The sequence below is a fragment of the Poecile atricapillus genome, chromosome Z (genome assembly GCF_030490865.1).
Source record: "Poecile atricapillus isolate bPoeAtr1 chromosome Z, bPoeAtr1.hap1, whole genome shotgun sequence".
Classification (NCBI taxonomy): domain Eukaryota; kingdom Metazoa; phylum Chordata; class Aves; order Passeriformes; family Paridae; genus Poecile; species Poecile atricapillus.
This window is the reverse complement of record NC_081289.1, coordinates 128,118,906-128,136,702: the sequence shown is the minus strand read 5'-3', so window position 1 is coordinate 128,136,702 and position 17,797 is coordinate 128,118,906. Positions and strand designations below refer to the sequence as shown.

The window sequence follows — 17,797 nt, the reverse complement described above, 5'->3', positions numbered from 1 at the left end:
ACACTTATACCAGGGATTGACAATGCATACGTGCTTTTCCCCTACAGCTTTAACTTGCCCTGAAAGTTACTTTCTTTCTTAACAACCATCCCCGGCCCCCCACCAATAAAAAACAAACCACAAAACCCCCAAAATATTCCAAGTACAGTACATGTGAAACTGAAAATCAAAGTTCTGATACTTCTTTACAAAAACAAAAGCATGCTGGCACAATGTGAATAAAGTATCTGCTGTTCAGGACTGAAGATTCTTTTGAGCTATTTTAAGTAAATTACAGAAATGTTTTCATTTCCACTGCTGCCTGAATCATACTCTCTAATTCCTTATCATGATTGTTGTTAATCAGTTGGTAGAATAAAACCAAAATATTTGTATTTTGACTTTTCCTTATTTTAGATTATTTATTTCAAATGGATGGTAAACCTGGCATATTGGTTTTTTAGGGAGGCGTGTTGAGACTGTGGAGAAATTGTAGTTGGGATAATGAAGTACTTTCAGTTGAGGATGTTTTTGAAAGTTGACTTCTGAGCTAAAGGTATCAAGAGCCAAATATAAATTTATGAAATGTAACCACATGAATTATACTAGCAGTCTCCAAATCTGCACAGTGAGGGAAGACATCTTAAAAAAAAAAAAAAAAAAAGAAAAAAGGTGCATGTTGACATTTGACTTGGTCAGTTTCTGTTGTAGAACAAGTACTTCTGAACAATGGACCTGCATGTTTCACTGGGAATAAACAGAGCACAAATAAGAAAGGCAGGGCTTCTCTGCACAAAGGTACAGTTTCGAAATAAAGTCTGCAAATAAAGACTTTTGAAAACCAAGCTGTAAAATTACTTTAAAAGGCTTTCTTAACAAGCCCACATTTACTTACTTGAAATTCTAATTTCAATATGGCCTTACTTCTTATGTGTAATAGTGAAATGTTATCTTCCAGACAGATGTATGTTTATACTGGTTTCTCAAATAATGTTCCTTGAGAAGTTTGAGAAAACCTTGGAACTTCTTTGCTTATATATGAGGTTAAGTGGTGTTTCAGCCTATCCAAAATGTTTGTAATTATTTTAATTCTGGCACATTGAAAAAAGTTCACTTTTATGCATACCTTAATTTTATTAGTAGAGTTAATGTTATAAAAACTTTAGTACATTCAGCTTTTCTGGTCTCACAGAAGCACTACACTGCTTTCATGTCTCTATAAAGTTCAGGTAAGCCATAGTGTTTCATGGGAGCCTGACCACGTGTTTTATATCAAAATTTTAAACTAGTTCCTTTAGGTGTGGAGGCAGTAGTGAAGCAAGGAAATGTTGTCATTACAGTGCACAAATATTTAGACTTCGTGAATCTCAGGGTGGGATGCTGGGAGCATCCCAGCATTCTTCCATATATTTGGAATATTCATGAAAGCATTTTGTTATTATAATTTTCATTTTCTAAATGGAAGCTTAATAAAAATGCATAAATTTCAGAGAACTGCTCCATCAGAATTAATTTGTAGAGGTCAAACACAGCTGTGGACAGGAGATGGATCTTGAAGACTGCATTGATGAGCTTACATGAGTAGGCCACAAAAGCCTAGTGTATAGTATTGCAGAACAATCACAATGTTTTTCTTTCAGGCTATGTGGGAGAGCAGTTTAAAAATCTGAAAGTACACTTAGTGTGTGTGTTAGTGGTTTTTGTTTTTTCTTTAAAGCCATGGACTTCACTGAGTGCTGCTCTCTCAGCTGAAGGACCACTTGAGGGTACTGCACAAATAGTTCTGATCTATAACTTTTCAGTGTCCTTTAGTATGGATGAATTTCATGGCAATTCTTAGTCATATTTTTCTTGGTTGCTGGTTCGTGGCTTGAAGTCTTTTCTTGCCATTGTGCTTCAACATTATAGTTGAAAAATTTGGATGGGCAGAGATTTGCTGCCAGTTACCCAAAAGATGGTCTGAGTAGTTGTTGGTTTTAAGTGACTAAAGGAAAATACATCTTAAATGGTAACTGGTGTCTTAACTGGTCAATAACATTAAAAAAATCATGACCTTTTGTCTTGAATGCTGACAGTCAATTTCTGATGAAGCAAGAAGTTTAATGGGCAGATAAAGAAGAATGTGTCATCATACACTTTTTGACATACTAATTACTGCATTTATGATGACTGTCAGTATTAAATATTTTAATCAAATCCCAGATAAAGCTAAACTTGAATTTTAAGTCCATCAGTTTCATTCTGCTTCCTAAGTTCCTTTTTTAAGTCTAAATAGGTGAGAGAAAGATATTTATAATTGAAAACATGTTTCCTCTGCCTGAAGTATACATATATCTGTATATTCCTGTGCTCCAAATAGTTATGTTGTCATGAAACCCACTGAAAATCCCTTTGGTGCTTGTCCTATAAACAGTACAGTAGTTTCTCAATGAGAAAGTAAATGAGCTCTTTTGGAATCATAGTTATTTTGTAGCTGCATCAATGTGAGGCTGCTTCTTCAAAGATACGGGTTGTTTCTTCTTTTGTGCTTGTGGGTTAGGACAAATGAAGAAGCTTTTGTCAAGTTACTTTAATGTACTACCTATCCATAGTAATAAAGCAAGCAGGGAGTGCTGCTGTTAGTATTTTTGCAATAAGCATTTTAGAGATTTTTTCAGTTCAATCATTTTAACTTTTTACAGTTGTTTGAATTCCTTTTTATGTCCACAAGGCTTGTGTTCCATGATTGCCTGTGCTTATTCCTGTTTAGAAATTTCACCTTTTTCACAACATTTTTTCCTCCTTCCCTGATTCTTCTGGATGAATTAAAAAAAAAAAAAAAAAGGTAAATTTAGTTACTCTGATTTTATTTAACAATGATACATGGAAGTTTAAGTTATCGTTGTAACTCCTTCCCAGCCAAACCCTATGCAGTTACCTTTGGGAAGAGATCTCAGAATGTAGTAATAAGCAGTAATTACTCTTACTCAGTTGTGGTGCTGATTAGAGAGGACAGTAAAATACTAACTATCCCGTTCTGGAAAGCCTTCTTCCGTTCCTCTTCAAAAGTGTTTTGTTCAGCAGTCTGCCAACTGCACATACAGGTGACATGACCATTACTTGTGTTACTTAATGTTTATTACTTGTTTTAAAATGTTAATATTTATGTTCAATATCTTTTGTGGTCTCAAAGTCATGTATGAAGTTAGAGACAGATTTGTTCCAACTACCTTGTAAGTATATATAACCAGAATGTCTGAATAATGCAGCAGTGGGAGATGAGTAAATATCAGTGTAAATTTGGGGTTATTCCACAGTGTGGTTTATGCTTTCCAGTAGGTTATGTATTTTAATATTTTTGTACTGCCTTATGCATAGAGTAGCTTTCAGTGTGCAAAGTTGTGGTGTAATCAGTAAAGTGATGGTATTTTAGGAATTTTTGCTAAACAATCACTCCACACAATCCTGGAGGAAAGATAATAATTCTTAAAGCTGGCAAGCATGGGAGTACTAAAGAAGTGCTTGAATCAAAAACTGCCAAAATAAATGCAAGAAATTACAAGTAGCCAAAGCATTTTCTGGTGGACTGCTGAAAGGCAAAAGTGAAGGCACCACTTGCAGCTTCCTGCACAACATTTTGAATTCACATTAAGTGAATATTCTCTGATGTCTGATGACATTTTGCATGAAGTGCAGTTTAATTTCCCCCCTCCTGCCCCCCTTCACTACCTACTACTTTTTCTGTAATTAAGGAAGCCCTAGGTTTAGAGAACACAGGATGGTGGTCAGAATGAGATGCAAGGAGTTAGTGTGTAGAGCTGTACGTTCTGAGCACTGGTTTTTATAAACAGAGAGATGACAGTTCTTGGTGGCCCACAAAACCTTCAGCAGGTTGGGAATAGCAGTCAGTGTGCTAACTGAAATCTGAATAATTAAGTCATCTTTATTCACCACTAGGGTCTCTTTAAAACTTAGTGCTTCATGTCAAATGCTGTTATTCTTTCATGAATCTGGACTTAGAAGAACCACATATATGTCACTAGATAAAAATTAATTAGTTTTGCAAGTTTCATTTTTTTAAGAACATTTCACAGATAGGAAAACTGATACCGGCTGACCTAACAGTTCTTATCCTTACATCATCCCTCAAGTACTGTATGAAGCTTCATACTGCTTCTAATTCCTCTTGCATGGTATGTCTTGATGAAATCAGACTATTCCTTTTCATGTACTAGCATGCTTTGTATGAGTGCAGTATCTATCTATACAATTCAATTCTGATGCATCTTTGTAGTGTTATTTTTCTCTTTTTATGGAGGGGTGCTCATGTTTTATGATAATGTTATTCGCAGTTGCTTGTGCACAGAATGTATTGTGCCTAGTAATCTGGGATTAAATGGTTAATCTGAAAACTTGAATGCAAAGGCTTTCTGATCAAATGTGGCTCGCATGTAACAGTGTCTTTTGTCAAGTCACTGGTGACAAGCTGGAATTCTCATAAAGTAATGCTTCTCTTGTGTTATGCTTTCACACTGCTATGTGAATAAGTATGCAATTTGTAAGTCAGTTTTTAAACAAATACTGAAGATACCCATTTTCCTTTACCCAGATCCATATCATATGGAAATGTGCTCATTGCATTTTTATGCTGACAGTGTGTCATTTCTAGTTAGGGTCAAGAATTACATTTCATAAGGAGTATGCATTACTATAAATTAGAACTTAAATACATTGTTAGAGATATAAAGCAGCAAAGTTTAAAAATAAAATCTCAGGAACACACTGAAAATGATAAGAAAAAATGGTGTGTTTTTAAGGAGTATGCTTGCTGTCCTGTATTGGCTTTCTTGTTTTGTTATAGAGCCCTGGTTGATTATTATGGAAAAACATTTTCTTTGCCTGCTAACTGCACTGATTTATTTTTATATTTTTTTTTAATTTGGATTTTTATTTTTTTTTAATTTTAAAAAGTTGTCCCACTAAACACTCTTTTTCTTATCTGTTAAGATTTCTGTACTTATTTTCTCTTTATTCTGTAGATTTTAAAGAAGGCAAAACAGGAGTACTGAGGCTACTGAATACAATTTTTAGCCATATGCTCATGGAAGTTTTGAGTGTCTTTTCCTGACATTTTTCTTGTTATGATAGCTTGTTGTCTTAAAAAAATAAACATTTGTAATGGTAGCTGCCATCGTAGTTACTGTATGGTTGGCCTGTGGTTAGATTAGCTGACAGATACCACCAAAAGGCCTTGTTCCAAAGGAGACAGGCCTGTTCAGCACAGAGCACTCTATACCTGCAAAGCCACTGCATGTGTGAGCATTAAGGACCTGCAGAACCTAAATCTGGATCTTCATGGTGAGAGCCAGTTCCCCTGTGGCTCTCTGCTGATAGAAGATACAGCACTCTTCAATATGTGTTTACCATAAGTGCTTCAGGGTTGCTGGGATTGTATATTTTTCACCCAGCAGTTACTCAGAATAAGCTTGCAAGGAATTTTTTATGTTATTCCTGCATTCTAGTAAAACTTTTTGTGACAGTCAGAAATCTCTGTGGAAACATTTAGCCCACTTTGGCCTTTGATCAAAATTCAGTGTATGCATCAATCTTCAGAGTACAAGGTCTTTTCGAATGAGTCTTTGACTATCAGTGAGCAAGACATATCTCTCTTTAGCAAGTTCAGTGCCTGTTTAGTATGGCTTACTGTTTCTATATCATGATATCTTACTAATGATACAAATACTCAGTGTGACTTGGACTGATAAGTATATAGACAAGAAATACAAAAAGAGGGGAAAAAAATAAAGCTTTGACTTTAAAAAATGAGTACCAAATAACAAAACATAAATTAAAAAAAAAAAAAAACAAATTGGGATGCTTAGAATACTAGGGGCTTGCTTCATGACTCCTAATTGCTACTTCAGTACAACTAATTGATAACAATATTAATTGGTTGTAATTGTCAGCAGTGTATGCTAAGAAACAAATATAACCCTGGTGAGAAATAATGATTATCATGAAAGCATGTCAGTCAGCTCATTCTTCAGAGTAGAGCAGGAGGAGTCCTGTTAAATTTCTTTCTGCATCTCTGGTCTCCTTCTGTGAGGCCAGACTAACCAGTCATTAAGACCTAAAATTTGTAGAGGATGTTATGTCTATTTTCTAGAAATAACATATATATAAGCCTTCACTTTTTCTCATTTGCTTTGTTTCACTGTTGATTTTTATGAACATATTTTGCATATGAACATATTCTGAAAGAACTTTCCAGCAGTAATCTCTGAACATTTGGTATCTGCTGATAATTTTGCCATTTTGAACAGAGCCAAGACATTCTAAATTTTTTCTCATTTATAACTATACGGCAATCATTTAGTAGCTGTAGATTTTAAATTGTGTAGCTTATCTTGTCCAAGTTACTTGTTTGTATCCTATCATATTTCCACCATTCTTATTGAATGTGGAGAATGTAGTGTGCAGGTTTATCTGCTTAACCCTAGTACCTTAAGCTGATTCAAAGCATAATTTTTTTGTATGAAATATCTGATGTTCTTTACTGGCGACAGGGAAGTAAAATTCGCTAAGAAACTCTTAATCTTGTGCCTTATGTGTGGAGATGTTTTACTCTTCTGTGACAGTCACTTAATATACAATACAAAATTTTATCTTTAAAAAATAGGACAGACACTTGAAACAGTAGGATATGTACCTGACACATGGACATATAAAAATAATTTCCAGTGAGAACTTTTCTAAGGACTTGTATTTTGGGGTTTACTCTACCTTTAATTCTCATCTTTCTGTTAATGGCTTCAGACTTCTGCATCAGCAAGGGCCATATCTGCTCTGACCTGATCCTTTCTATGTGTTGGCCAATCCCATTTCAACTAGTACTCCTAATTTGACCCAGGACAGCCTTGATGAATCTGAGGCAAAAGATCGGTTTGGTGCCTAAGAGATCAAACTTCATTCTAGAAATGAAGAATTTGATTCTGTTAAAAAAAGGAGTTGACTTACATGATATGTGACAAGTGAAAATTTGTTCTTATACTTCTGTAAGAGCTGGACGACTCTGGTGGGCTAAACTGGGGGAAGGAATCCCTAACATGTATGCTTGAGATCCTGTAACCTGGTGCAGATGAACTAATCATAAAGCTATCAGTGAGCACTCCTTTTCAGTCTTTGTAATGACATTACAGCTATTTTTGAAGTAAAGCCCAGTGATGTGTTGCACCACAATGGGGACAGGACTAGCATGTTCTCTTCAACTGGAGTAACATGAACTCGGTATCTGGGTTCTGCTGTCTGCTGGGATGCTGAAATTTGTCATATAGTAATAAATGTGTGAACCTTTATAAACTCATTTTGGGTATATTAAGCAAAACTCATAATTGAAATAATTAAACAACACAATTATAATTACCTTTGGGTCTCTTATATCAATATAAATTATCTACCTCCTGTAAGTTCTAAAAATTCTGCTCAATAATGGCATAAGCTTTAAGGGTTTTAGAGATAAAGTACCAAATTCTCTCTCTAAAGCATTTAGTGTGACAGTGTAGAGTCTGAGAGATCATGTAATATTACTACTGCTTTTCACATCTTGAAAACACCTGTGTGTATACCCTGATCCATCTGGACTGCAACTGGCTGACTAAATAATGATAGAAAGAGAGCATAAGAACTTTCTGTAATACTGGTCTGAGATGTCTGATAGCTTTTTTAAGAAATACACAGGAGAGAAGCCCATTTTATTAGCTTCATAGCAAGCATCTATTGCAAGCAGAGGCTGTCATTTCTTGTTTCATAGGAGGATTTCTTTTCTGTGGCTACTGAGTAATGTATCTCAAAGGATTAGCTAGGTGGTTTCAGAGCAAGAAATAAAACAAGTGTTTTACATAGGTGAGTTTGACTTCATAGGAACTAGAAAATTTGTGCAGGAAATCTACCTCTGTATGTTTTGACATCTATCTTTGGAGTTTTGAGTCTTCATCACTGAGGCTGACAGGAAGGATGGTCCTTCCTGGCCAGGGCCTGTGAGGTTCCACTGAAGGGGATGGCTCAGTCTATGCAGTTGGAGCTCTGATTGTAAATATTGTCCTGTTAGCAGTGAAATATTCTCTTTGACAATTTCACCTTTTGACATACCAGCCTTCAAGGGAGTACTCTTAACAGAATAATACATCTAAATTTTCACACTTCAGCTAAAATCTCTTTAACTATTTTAGGAAGCCATGTACCTTTGTCTCTAGGAAGTAGCACATTCAATTCTGTTGTTAAGTGCCAGTTGCTGCCATTTATTTCCAGGTTGAGAAAGTTCCCTGTGAAAGTTTTCATAATATGTGCCATACCTAATTTTTGCTTTGTTGGAATGGGTGCATATGGTTAGATGATAGATGTAAGCAGTGGTGAATCAGCAAGAGAGGAAACATCCATCTTGCTCTGTATTTCATTACTGATCTTGATTTCATAAGAAGTAGTTAATGGCAAAAGAGAAACTGTGAGCACTACTGGAACTGTTAGTGGCAAGAAGTTACCTAATATACTAGTAGCTGACCTCCTCAACTATTAGTATGTTAGGTAGTTCTCTCAGTTCAGGGAATAGCTAACTCTTTTGTCCCTGTTCCTCACATTGAGCACTGCTTCTATGTGCCATGCCTCCTGGACAGGTGACCAATTAGCTTGGTGCTCTTGGGACCTACTGACGCTTTGGTTGCATTTAGCTGGGTGACCATATTCTTAATTCTCACTTAAGATCCTCAAAGTGAGATCTTGATATCCCATCTAAGGTCACTTCCAGTTTTGATTGTTATAATAGATGGCATTTGTATTGAACAGATTATATAATGTCTCTGTATTTTTTCTTTCTCTTCCAGTGCTCTTGCATCAAACCTGTTAATAATTGCATTGATTGCTCTGATGTAGCTGCTTTGTGACCACTTTTGTTCATGATGCTTCTTGTGGTTCCCCATGGTTTGACCACTGCTCATATACAAGTTACTTTTGCTAAATTGCATCAGGTGAATGTTTAAAAGGGAAAAAAAACAACAAAAACAAACAACTCACCAGCCAATAACTTTTTCCTTGCTATGACTGGGTACTTGTGGATATAGCAAATAGAACTTACCTTTCTTGGTGCATTGACTCCTATTCCAGAGCTTGCCTTTTTCCCTTCTTCCTGCTGCTAATAAAATGTGGTCCAGTCTGGCTATTGGCTAAAGCTTTTTTTTACCCATATAAGATAGCAGAGAAGCCAAGACAACTAACTATTGAGAAGTACAATGTAAGCAATGTACAATTTGGAAATGAACCAGAGCTACAGTTGAGCTTTCATATACCATTATATACCTTTGTAAGAAAAATACTTGCAGAGAATTAGTATTCACTAAGCTATTAGAAGTAAAGTTTGCTTGTGTACTTCACCATAGTTCACTAAAATAGCACATGTACCACATACTTTATTATAAAATACTGAATCATTGATCCACAGAAAACAAGTTGTTAGTGATCTAGCTACTCAATAGCTGTTCGCAAGTCTTGAAAATTAAGACATAGAAATTAAGGACATTTTGCCTTCTCTGCTACATAAGATGTTGCAGTAGATTTTTTCCATGCAGTGTGTTAATAGATTGAGTTTTGTAGCTCATGAAGCAAATAATCCAGTGTGAATGACAGAATTATTGAGGTGCAGATCAGTGATCTTATGCGTTAAACTCCAGTATTCATCACACTGTTGACCGTGCTCACTACTCCAGAACTCAATTTAGAGCCATTTCTTTGGTACTTCTTGACAATACAAGAGCTGGTGTCAGTTGGTTTGGAAATACCAATACAAAGAATTCAGAAGATACTTGGAGTTGCCTTAAGGGGGAGGGAAGCAAAATTTAAAAGTTAAAATTTATCCCAAAAAAGTGTCTTCTATCCTTTTTTGTTTGACTCATGGGAAACTGAAATATTTAAGAGCAAAATCCTTGCTTCAGAGGAGTGGGCTGTTTAGAAATATAAGGCTCCCCTGGTCCAAGCATGATCTCTGAGGTTTGTTTTTCACTTACTCATTAGCTTTGCACTGATTCAAATAAAATACCACCTGAGAGTCACTTAAGTATGTGGCTATCACAAATACATGCTGCTCTATGAAGATCAAAATACTCCATACACTGCAAGATTAATTCCTTGGTGGAATATGCTCTGGATTTCTTGTTTTTATTTTGTGCTGAGATACAGTGGTCTACAGACACTAGACATTGCTGCGTAGATAAACTTCAGCTTGCCTGGAATAGATGAGGGAGTTTGTAGGTGTAATAGATGTAAAAAACAAAACAAACAAACAAACACAAAACCCCAAACCCTGCAGGTTCAGGGTCACAAGGTGAGAGCATCTTGCAGTGTTGTAGGAGCTTGGTGCAGTCACAGGGAAAATATTTTTTCCACAGACCTAGCAGACATGAATATTCTAATGGATATTTTAGCCAAGGCTCGAGTTAAAATATGAAGTTATTTTGATGACAGATAGATAGACAGATAGATAGATAGATAGTCAGACATACAACTTAAATTCTGCATAAGAGAACTGATTTACTAAGCAAAAGCTTTCAGACATGGTCTTTCCCACCTGCGTGTAGAGAAAGCACAAGAGTTCTTTGTGCAGACAAGAGTAGATTGGTTTAGCTGTCACATGAGAGGAGGATAGCTGCTTCTGCTTTTTAGAGAACAAGCAGAGATTGTGAAGCCTCTACTGTTGTATTACATTGTTCATGAATTCAAGTCCAAGGGCCTCTAAAAGACTTTTTTTATATCAGTTGGGAAGTTAATCATGGTTATATGAACAAATGAAATACTGTGTCATTCTTTCCCTGTTGGCGTGGTGTTTTCTGTCTAGTATATGAAGTATTCATGCAACTGAGATATTTCATGCCCATATTTAGAGTTCATGCCATGAAATAACTACTGTAAAAAATACAGTAATGATATTTTAACTTGCACCTATATTACTTCAGAGCTGTGCTGTTCTTATCAAATACTTTTTGTCTTTGAACAGATTTTTTTTGACTGAGGAAAAAATATTTTTTGACTGAGGAAAAAAAGAGTTGAGTCTTTTTACACAGTGATTTATTTGGCATTTGAAACTTCCAGGCAAGTTTTTCATTTGGACTCTACCTACTGCTATATCTTTGTTTTTCATTAATTGTCACAAGTTTTGTCTCTGTATCTAGAAGGCAATGTTATGGAATTCATTTGCATTACTTTTAGAATTAAGCAAGCATGAATGCTAAACCTCTGAAAAAGCATTCATTCTTAGGTGGATTGTGTTTCTTCTTATAAACATTTTTAAGTCCTTAATAATTAGAATCACACAGTTCAGCATATCTAAAATTAGTTAGTAACAGTAGAAGTTAGCTTAAAAGAAAATATATTTTCTTTTCATCTGCTTATTATGTTTCAGCTCTTAACAGGAAGAATTGGTTCCTGCCTCAGAATCCTTCGTTTCCTCTGTCTCTACAATGGAAGAAGAAGAAAAATAACTACTCTTCTTCTGACCTGCAAAATTTTTCATTTTCTTTAAAGTACAAATTTGTGATAAATGACCTTAGTAATACAGTACTGCTGAAGATAGGAAGTGTAATTTTAACATCATTTTATTGCAATGAATATTTCAGGGAATATATTTTTAGGTCATCATACAGTACATAAATGCAGTTGTGACTGTATGGTTAAATGTTTTAAAAGCTGAGCTTGCATGGAAGAAAGCAGTGGTTGTTGCTAAATTATTATATACTCTTCCTCTTTGTGATTTTATTTTTGGAATAAAATCTCATTCTGACAGTTGGCTTAATAAAGCTTGCTTATTTTTGAAGAGCACTGGCTTCAAGAAGATGGGTGGGGATCATGTGCTGCTGCTTAAGAATGTGGTTTTCTTGGTGATTTAGCAGATAGCTCAACAGAATCAGGAAATCTTCCAGACTGTTCATATTTGCTTCTCGGTGTCTAACAGTGTTTTTGCTTTTTTGCTGTTGCCAGCAATCACAAGGAACTACTTTGCTGTAGGTGAAAAAATATAAGCCCAGATGGATTAAGTTTTCATTTTACAGATATGAACTTGCTGTGAATTTTGCTCTTATTATAGCTGACTTTAAGAGCTCTTGAGTTATTAATCACTTGGAAAGAGCTCAGAAGGCTACTAGCCTCAATTTTGTGACTTCTGTGTCTAGTTTAAATATACTTTAGGCCAGGTTGGTTGGGGCAACCTGGTCTAGTGGGAAGTGTTCCTGCCCACAGTGACAGAGTCGGAACTAGATGATCTTTAAGGGTTCTTCCAACCCAGGCCATTTTATTATTCTCTGATACTTACTGTGTATTAGTTTACAAGTTCTTTCTTTGAGCAGAGTTAACATATGAAGAGGCACTCGGTACATAGTTTCATGCTTGTGCATCTTATGATTATGGGAAATTTTCATCTTTAATTTATATTAATTTTGTCAGTTATTTGAAAATGGATATTGCAAGTTTTGAATTTCCAAGGAATGCATGAACCATTGCAACACTTGTGAAACCCTTGATGAATGGCATGACATTACATAGAGGGTAATTTTTGTATTGGTTTTATATTTGCCAAGATGTTAGTTTTTACGGGGTGTTCACTACTACTACAAGTAGTGCACACATTTTAAAGAAATACCCCTCTAAACAGGTATTCTGCTTCAAATGCCAGAATAATGTATTAGTTATAACTCTTGAAAGGCTTCTTGCAGTCTGGTGGAAATAATGTCTTAGCAGCTGCATTGTAAGGAGAGAGAGAACAGGGTGGCACAAAGTTTAAGAATCCTGTGGCATTACACTTTAACTGAAATTGTGTTTATGACTTTTTTTTTTTTTGCTGTAGTCGTGACATGGAGAATAAAGAAACCCTTAGGGGGTTGCAGAAGATGGATGACCGCCCAGAAGAGCGCATGATCAGGGAGAAACTCAAGGCAACGTGTATGCCAGCTTGGAAGCATGAATGGCTGGAAAGAAGAAGCAGGAGAGGCCCTGTGGTAAGTGGCACTGGATGGAAGGACAGTATCTGTAACAGCTATTACAAATAAAAATCACTTAAGCGTCTTTCTGTTAGAAACCTTTCTGTCTTTACAATTTCTCTACTCTTAATTATGGTGCTCCTGTCCGTTTCCTGTCTGTTTCCTACGCGGTGTTTGTAACAGGACAGCGTGGCTGACTTTCTGAAATGTCCCGCGGTTGTTGCTGTTTATTTTTAAGCAGAGGCGTTATCGCGGCGCTGCTGTGTGAGCCGCACGCACGGCTGCGGCACTGCTGCCCTCCAGCGGCAACAGCCCAGGGAGTGCTGCTCACCAGGTGAAAACCGGCTAAAACCAGGCGCAAACCCAAACTCGGCCTTCAGGCAGCTCTCAGCTCTGCTGAAGTGTGCATGACAGTCTTCTGTTAGCCTTTTGGGTACTGCTTTGGCATAAATGGCTTGGAAGAGCTTTTAAGAAAATGTAGGTAGATCAAACCTGAAATATTTTAAGAGTAGTTCCAATTCTATTCAGCATAATGCTGGTTAATTAATAGCTATACTTATGAGTGTAGTTGCATTGGTTGATGTGACTCCACTAATGTAAAGTTAAGATCATCTGATGCAGTAGGCAAGTGTTTGGAGACAGCTTTTCTGGAACAGAAATAAGAAGCTTCTGCTGGGAGAAATAACACTGAAAATACTTACAAGAGCACCAAACCCCATTACCTCAAAGGGTCAAATAACACAATTTCGACTTAAAAAATTGAAATGCTTTTGGGTTACTGAATAGCTTGAAAGGATTTACTCAGCCCACTTCCCTTGAGGTTTCTGAGTGTGTTAGTACAACATTTGACATTCCAGATTCTCAATTACTATAATTTGACATTTTTGATGTTTTCAAGCACAAGTAGTTTGTCCATAGGTACATGAATTTGCATTTTGATCTTCCAGCCAAGGAGAAGCATTACTGTAATTGGTAGGAGGGGAAGAAGGGTTTTCACTGCCCTTTATATTTCTCTTTTATCCTGTTCACTTTTGTAACTGGGCACTGAGTCTAGATATCCCTTCCTATGCTGAGAAGGGAAAGCTCCTTTCAGTTTTTGTCTAAAAGAGACTGCTGGAACTTTCTAGGAGAGATCTGCTCTGTTTATTTGCGGTGTTGCTTGGAGCTTCCTTCCAATGTTAAGTCAGGCCTCTGAGACATTGAGAAATGTGGAAGTAAAACTGCATCTTCCAGATGCAGTAACATCCCAGAGATGTTACTCTTCTTATGCATTATGTAGGTCTGACTGGCAGAAAGCTGAAAGTTGTCTTGAAATATTCCAGTTCTCAGTGCCAATTTAAAATTAAGTGTTCATGCAACAAAGCACTGTTATGTATGTACTCCCTTTGCTTGAGCACCCCTTCTACCCACATTGTGCATGCACAGTGGTTACCTCAGACACCAGATGTGGTGTAGCTATTTTACTTGTATGGCAGACAAAATAAGTGAGTGGTTTTTACAAAGAACAGCACACTTACTTTTGCTGGATTACCTCCAAGTTTGAAGTTTTTATTTTGCAACAGTGTTGTGCAAAAGAAATAGTCCCGGTATTTTTCAGCTGGTACCTGTGTAGAATGGATGGATCCACTATTATAGCTCTTAATAAGCACAGTACCTGTAGAGAAGAAAATTATTTTGGCTTCTACTGTCCAGGTGGGGAAACTGCTATTTTTTGAGGTATATATGTAGAATTATACTTTGAGAATCAAATCAGTTGCTGCCACAACTAACATAAGCTGCACAAATGGACTGGAAGAAAGGTTCTTGCTTTTGTATTGCATATAGATCATTAAGCAACTCCCTCTTAGGTCTTAGTAGTATGGCCGAAGGAATACTTGGATATCTGTATAATAGCTTAATTACAACAAAAGAATAATTGTTTAATTTGCTTTGCTTCAATGTAAACTTACCAATTAATAATTTTAACATGTGGTTTAATTCCTGCAAGGTGGTGAAACCTATCCCTGGAAAAGTAGATGGATCAGAAATGAACAAACTCTCTCTAGATCCTCAAGCTGAAGGACAAAACACTGCTTCTTCACCTACACAGAAAGGAAGACGTAGTCCTTCTCCTAGCAGTTCCTCTTCATCATCTGCTAGGACAGTTAAATCTGAATCACCAGGTGTTAGAAGAAAAAGGGTATCTCCAGTGCCTGTAAGTTTCAAGCTGTGATGTAATTTTCAATATGGGTATATTCTACAATGTTTTGCTTATATGGCAGTTGGTCCTCCCTCTGTAGAGCAAGATGCTGATATGAAGAAGTTATTACAGGTTATCACTTGAGTGACATACATTTCTCATGTGGTATTGTCATGTGTGGTTTTCTTTTCCTTGAGTCCTGCTTTCATTTGTTATTGCTAGGAAGTAAATGAAGAACTATAGATAATCATGAATATATGTATGTTCTCTTAGCTTGATTAGTGTGAAGAAGTGCTGGGAGGTTTTTGTTGATGGGCTTTTTGTTTTGTTTTGTCTTTATTTGTGTTTTGTTGGGTTTTTTGGGTTTTTTTTGTTTGTTTATAATGGTTTCTTCTGCCTGTCAGTTCTCTGGGCAGGTATATTCCATCAAGGATAGGACTCTAGAAGAGATTAAAATTTCTGTAGAAAAAGTCTTACTGGTATACTGTTGTGATCCTCTATTTCAGAGCTTATCTTTATGTACACATTAGGAAAGACTTGTGTATGTACACTGTTAGAAGTCTAAAATCACTATCACTGCATTCTAGAGAACACCTAGAATAGAACAGTAACTGGTTTCATTAAAGAAGATTAAGAGTATATTTTGAGCAATAATATCTAACATGGTAGCTTGTTGTAAATATGTTCATCAACAGTTAAATTCACAGTGCAATCCACAGTACAATTAGAAGATAAATAAGATCTAATTGATTTTATTTTCCTGTTGTTCTAAACAAGTTTTTCCAGCATCAGTTAAAATATGTTTTATTTCTGAATTCCATTCTTCTGAACTAGAGACAAGTATCACAAGTTACAGCACAGGAGCATTGGCCCTTTCCTCTTGACAAGAGAAATTGAAATTAAAAAAACAAATTGAAATTGAAATTAAAAAACCAAAAACAACCATTTTTGCTTGGTTGGGGTTTTTTGTTTTATATTAACTTTTCACATTAAAGACGGTAAAAATCGAATTTATATTTTACCTATATAATGGATAGTGAATTCATTATTAACTTTCATCCTAACATGAAATTCAATGCATGCAAATAAAATCAGAAGATCTGAAATGGGATGGAACCATTAATGCATTTCATAATGTTAGAAATGTGAAGAATTTAAATAAGACAATCTTCATAAAAGGTTTGGGCCATTGATTTTTTGATTATGGGGAAACAATATTAAGAAACCCCAAAAGCATCCTCATCTTAAAGTTGTTTTCATGGCCAAGAAAGGAGAAAGCTGTAGCTTTTCTTTTTCTTTGGAATTTTCTTAAACTTTTGATCTTTGTTGAACTTGTATTACATATTGTCAACTGTAGTCATAGCATTTTTTCATTTATTAAAAATACTAGTATTACAGCCTTATAGAATAATGTCCTTTGTTGATTAATAAGTCTCTGATTATCTTTGGATTGAATTATATTTGATAACTCAGTAGTAATATGGTAATGCAACAATGATGACATGAAAATAAGAAGCAATTTGAAAGACTCCTTTTTGTGTCCCAATGCCAGACAAGTTTCAGCCACAGAATTTCAGTTTTCTTCTCCCCTTGAGTTTTGGGCATGGGAGAAATGTAATCCTTTTAAATCATATAGTCCAAGAGATTGTAGTAGTTCCATTAGTAGTAGATTTTGGGGACTCGTACTCTGTAAATAAATAAAAAAATAAATCATACCTATTTAAACATTTTTTTGTCCTTTGAATGCTCATGACGGAGGCACTTCTGTAGTTTCAGAGCGGACGGATAACACCACCTCGACGAGCCCCGTCTCCAGATGGCTTCTCTCCATACAGCCCTGAGGAGACAAATCGCCGTGTCAACAAAGTGATGAGAGCCAGGCTGTACTTGCTGCAGCAGATAGGACCCAACTCTTTCTTAATTGGAGGCGACAGCCCTGATAATAAATACAGAGTATTTATTGGGCCTCAGGTAGGGAACATTTTTGTCTTGTCTATAGCTTTTATCAATTCATAGTTAATCTCGGAAAACTGTTCAAAGCCAGACTAGTTCAATTGATGATCACTGTTCTATAAAGTAATGTTTAAAAGTTGTAATCTGTACTCATGTAATACCAAAATCAGTTTGTAATTTGTAAATTACATTTGCTTACAGATTCTTTCTTAAAAGAAAAAAAGACTCATTCCTGGAAATGTCTCTGAATTACTTGTCTTGCGTATTCTTGGCTAAAATTCGGCCACTTAATTCCTCTAGTCACAGGATGTATATAAATGACAAACACATGACAGAATTCCCTTAATAGTGTGATAATTTCATTAATACCATAATGAGATCCTTTTCATAGGCTTTCTTGGTACTGTGTGATGCAGTACTGGGGCACATCCAGGTTGGGTACACAGAAGCAAAAGAAGTTTGGTTGATGTCATGTTGTGGATTTGTGATTATATGCATAAATTCCTTCCAGTAAGAAGCATAAAAATAGCTTCAGTTGATTTAAATAAAAAAGGGGGGGGGGGGAGAGAAAAAAAAATTGAAAACTGGTGTTGTAATTTTATGCTTTCATGTATGCATTTCTGAATAATATTTTAGGAATTCTCTTTTTTTGTAAGGCTAGGCAAGAGGACATTTATGCCTATATATGAAATAC

General features: G+C 35.9%; 1 protein-coding gene across 3 annotated transcripts in view; it reads left to right on the top strand.

Moving 5' to 3' along the window:
* The window catches only part of MAP3K1 (mitogen-activated protein kinase kinase kinase 1), a 59,165-nt gene that overhangs the window by 22,782 nt on the left and 18,586 nt on the right, over window positions 1–17,797 (top strand). For all 3 annotated transcript variants that reach the window (XM_058826709.1, XM_058826707.1, XM_058826708.1), the window contains exons 2-4: window positions 12,839–12,989; window positions 14,959–15,165; window positions 16,921–17,121. In XM_058826709.1, coding sequence (XP_058682692.1) covers window positions 12,846–12,989; window positions 14,959–15,165; window positions 16,921–17,121 — 552 coding nt within the window. In that variant the 5' untranslated portion in view covers window positions 12,839–12,845. The remainder of the gene's footprint in view (window positions 1–12,838; window positions 12,990–14,958; window positions 15,166–16,920; window positions 17,122–17,797) is intronic.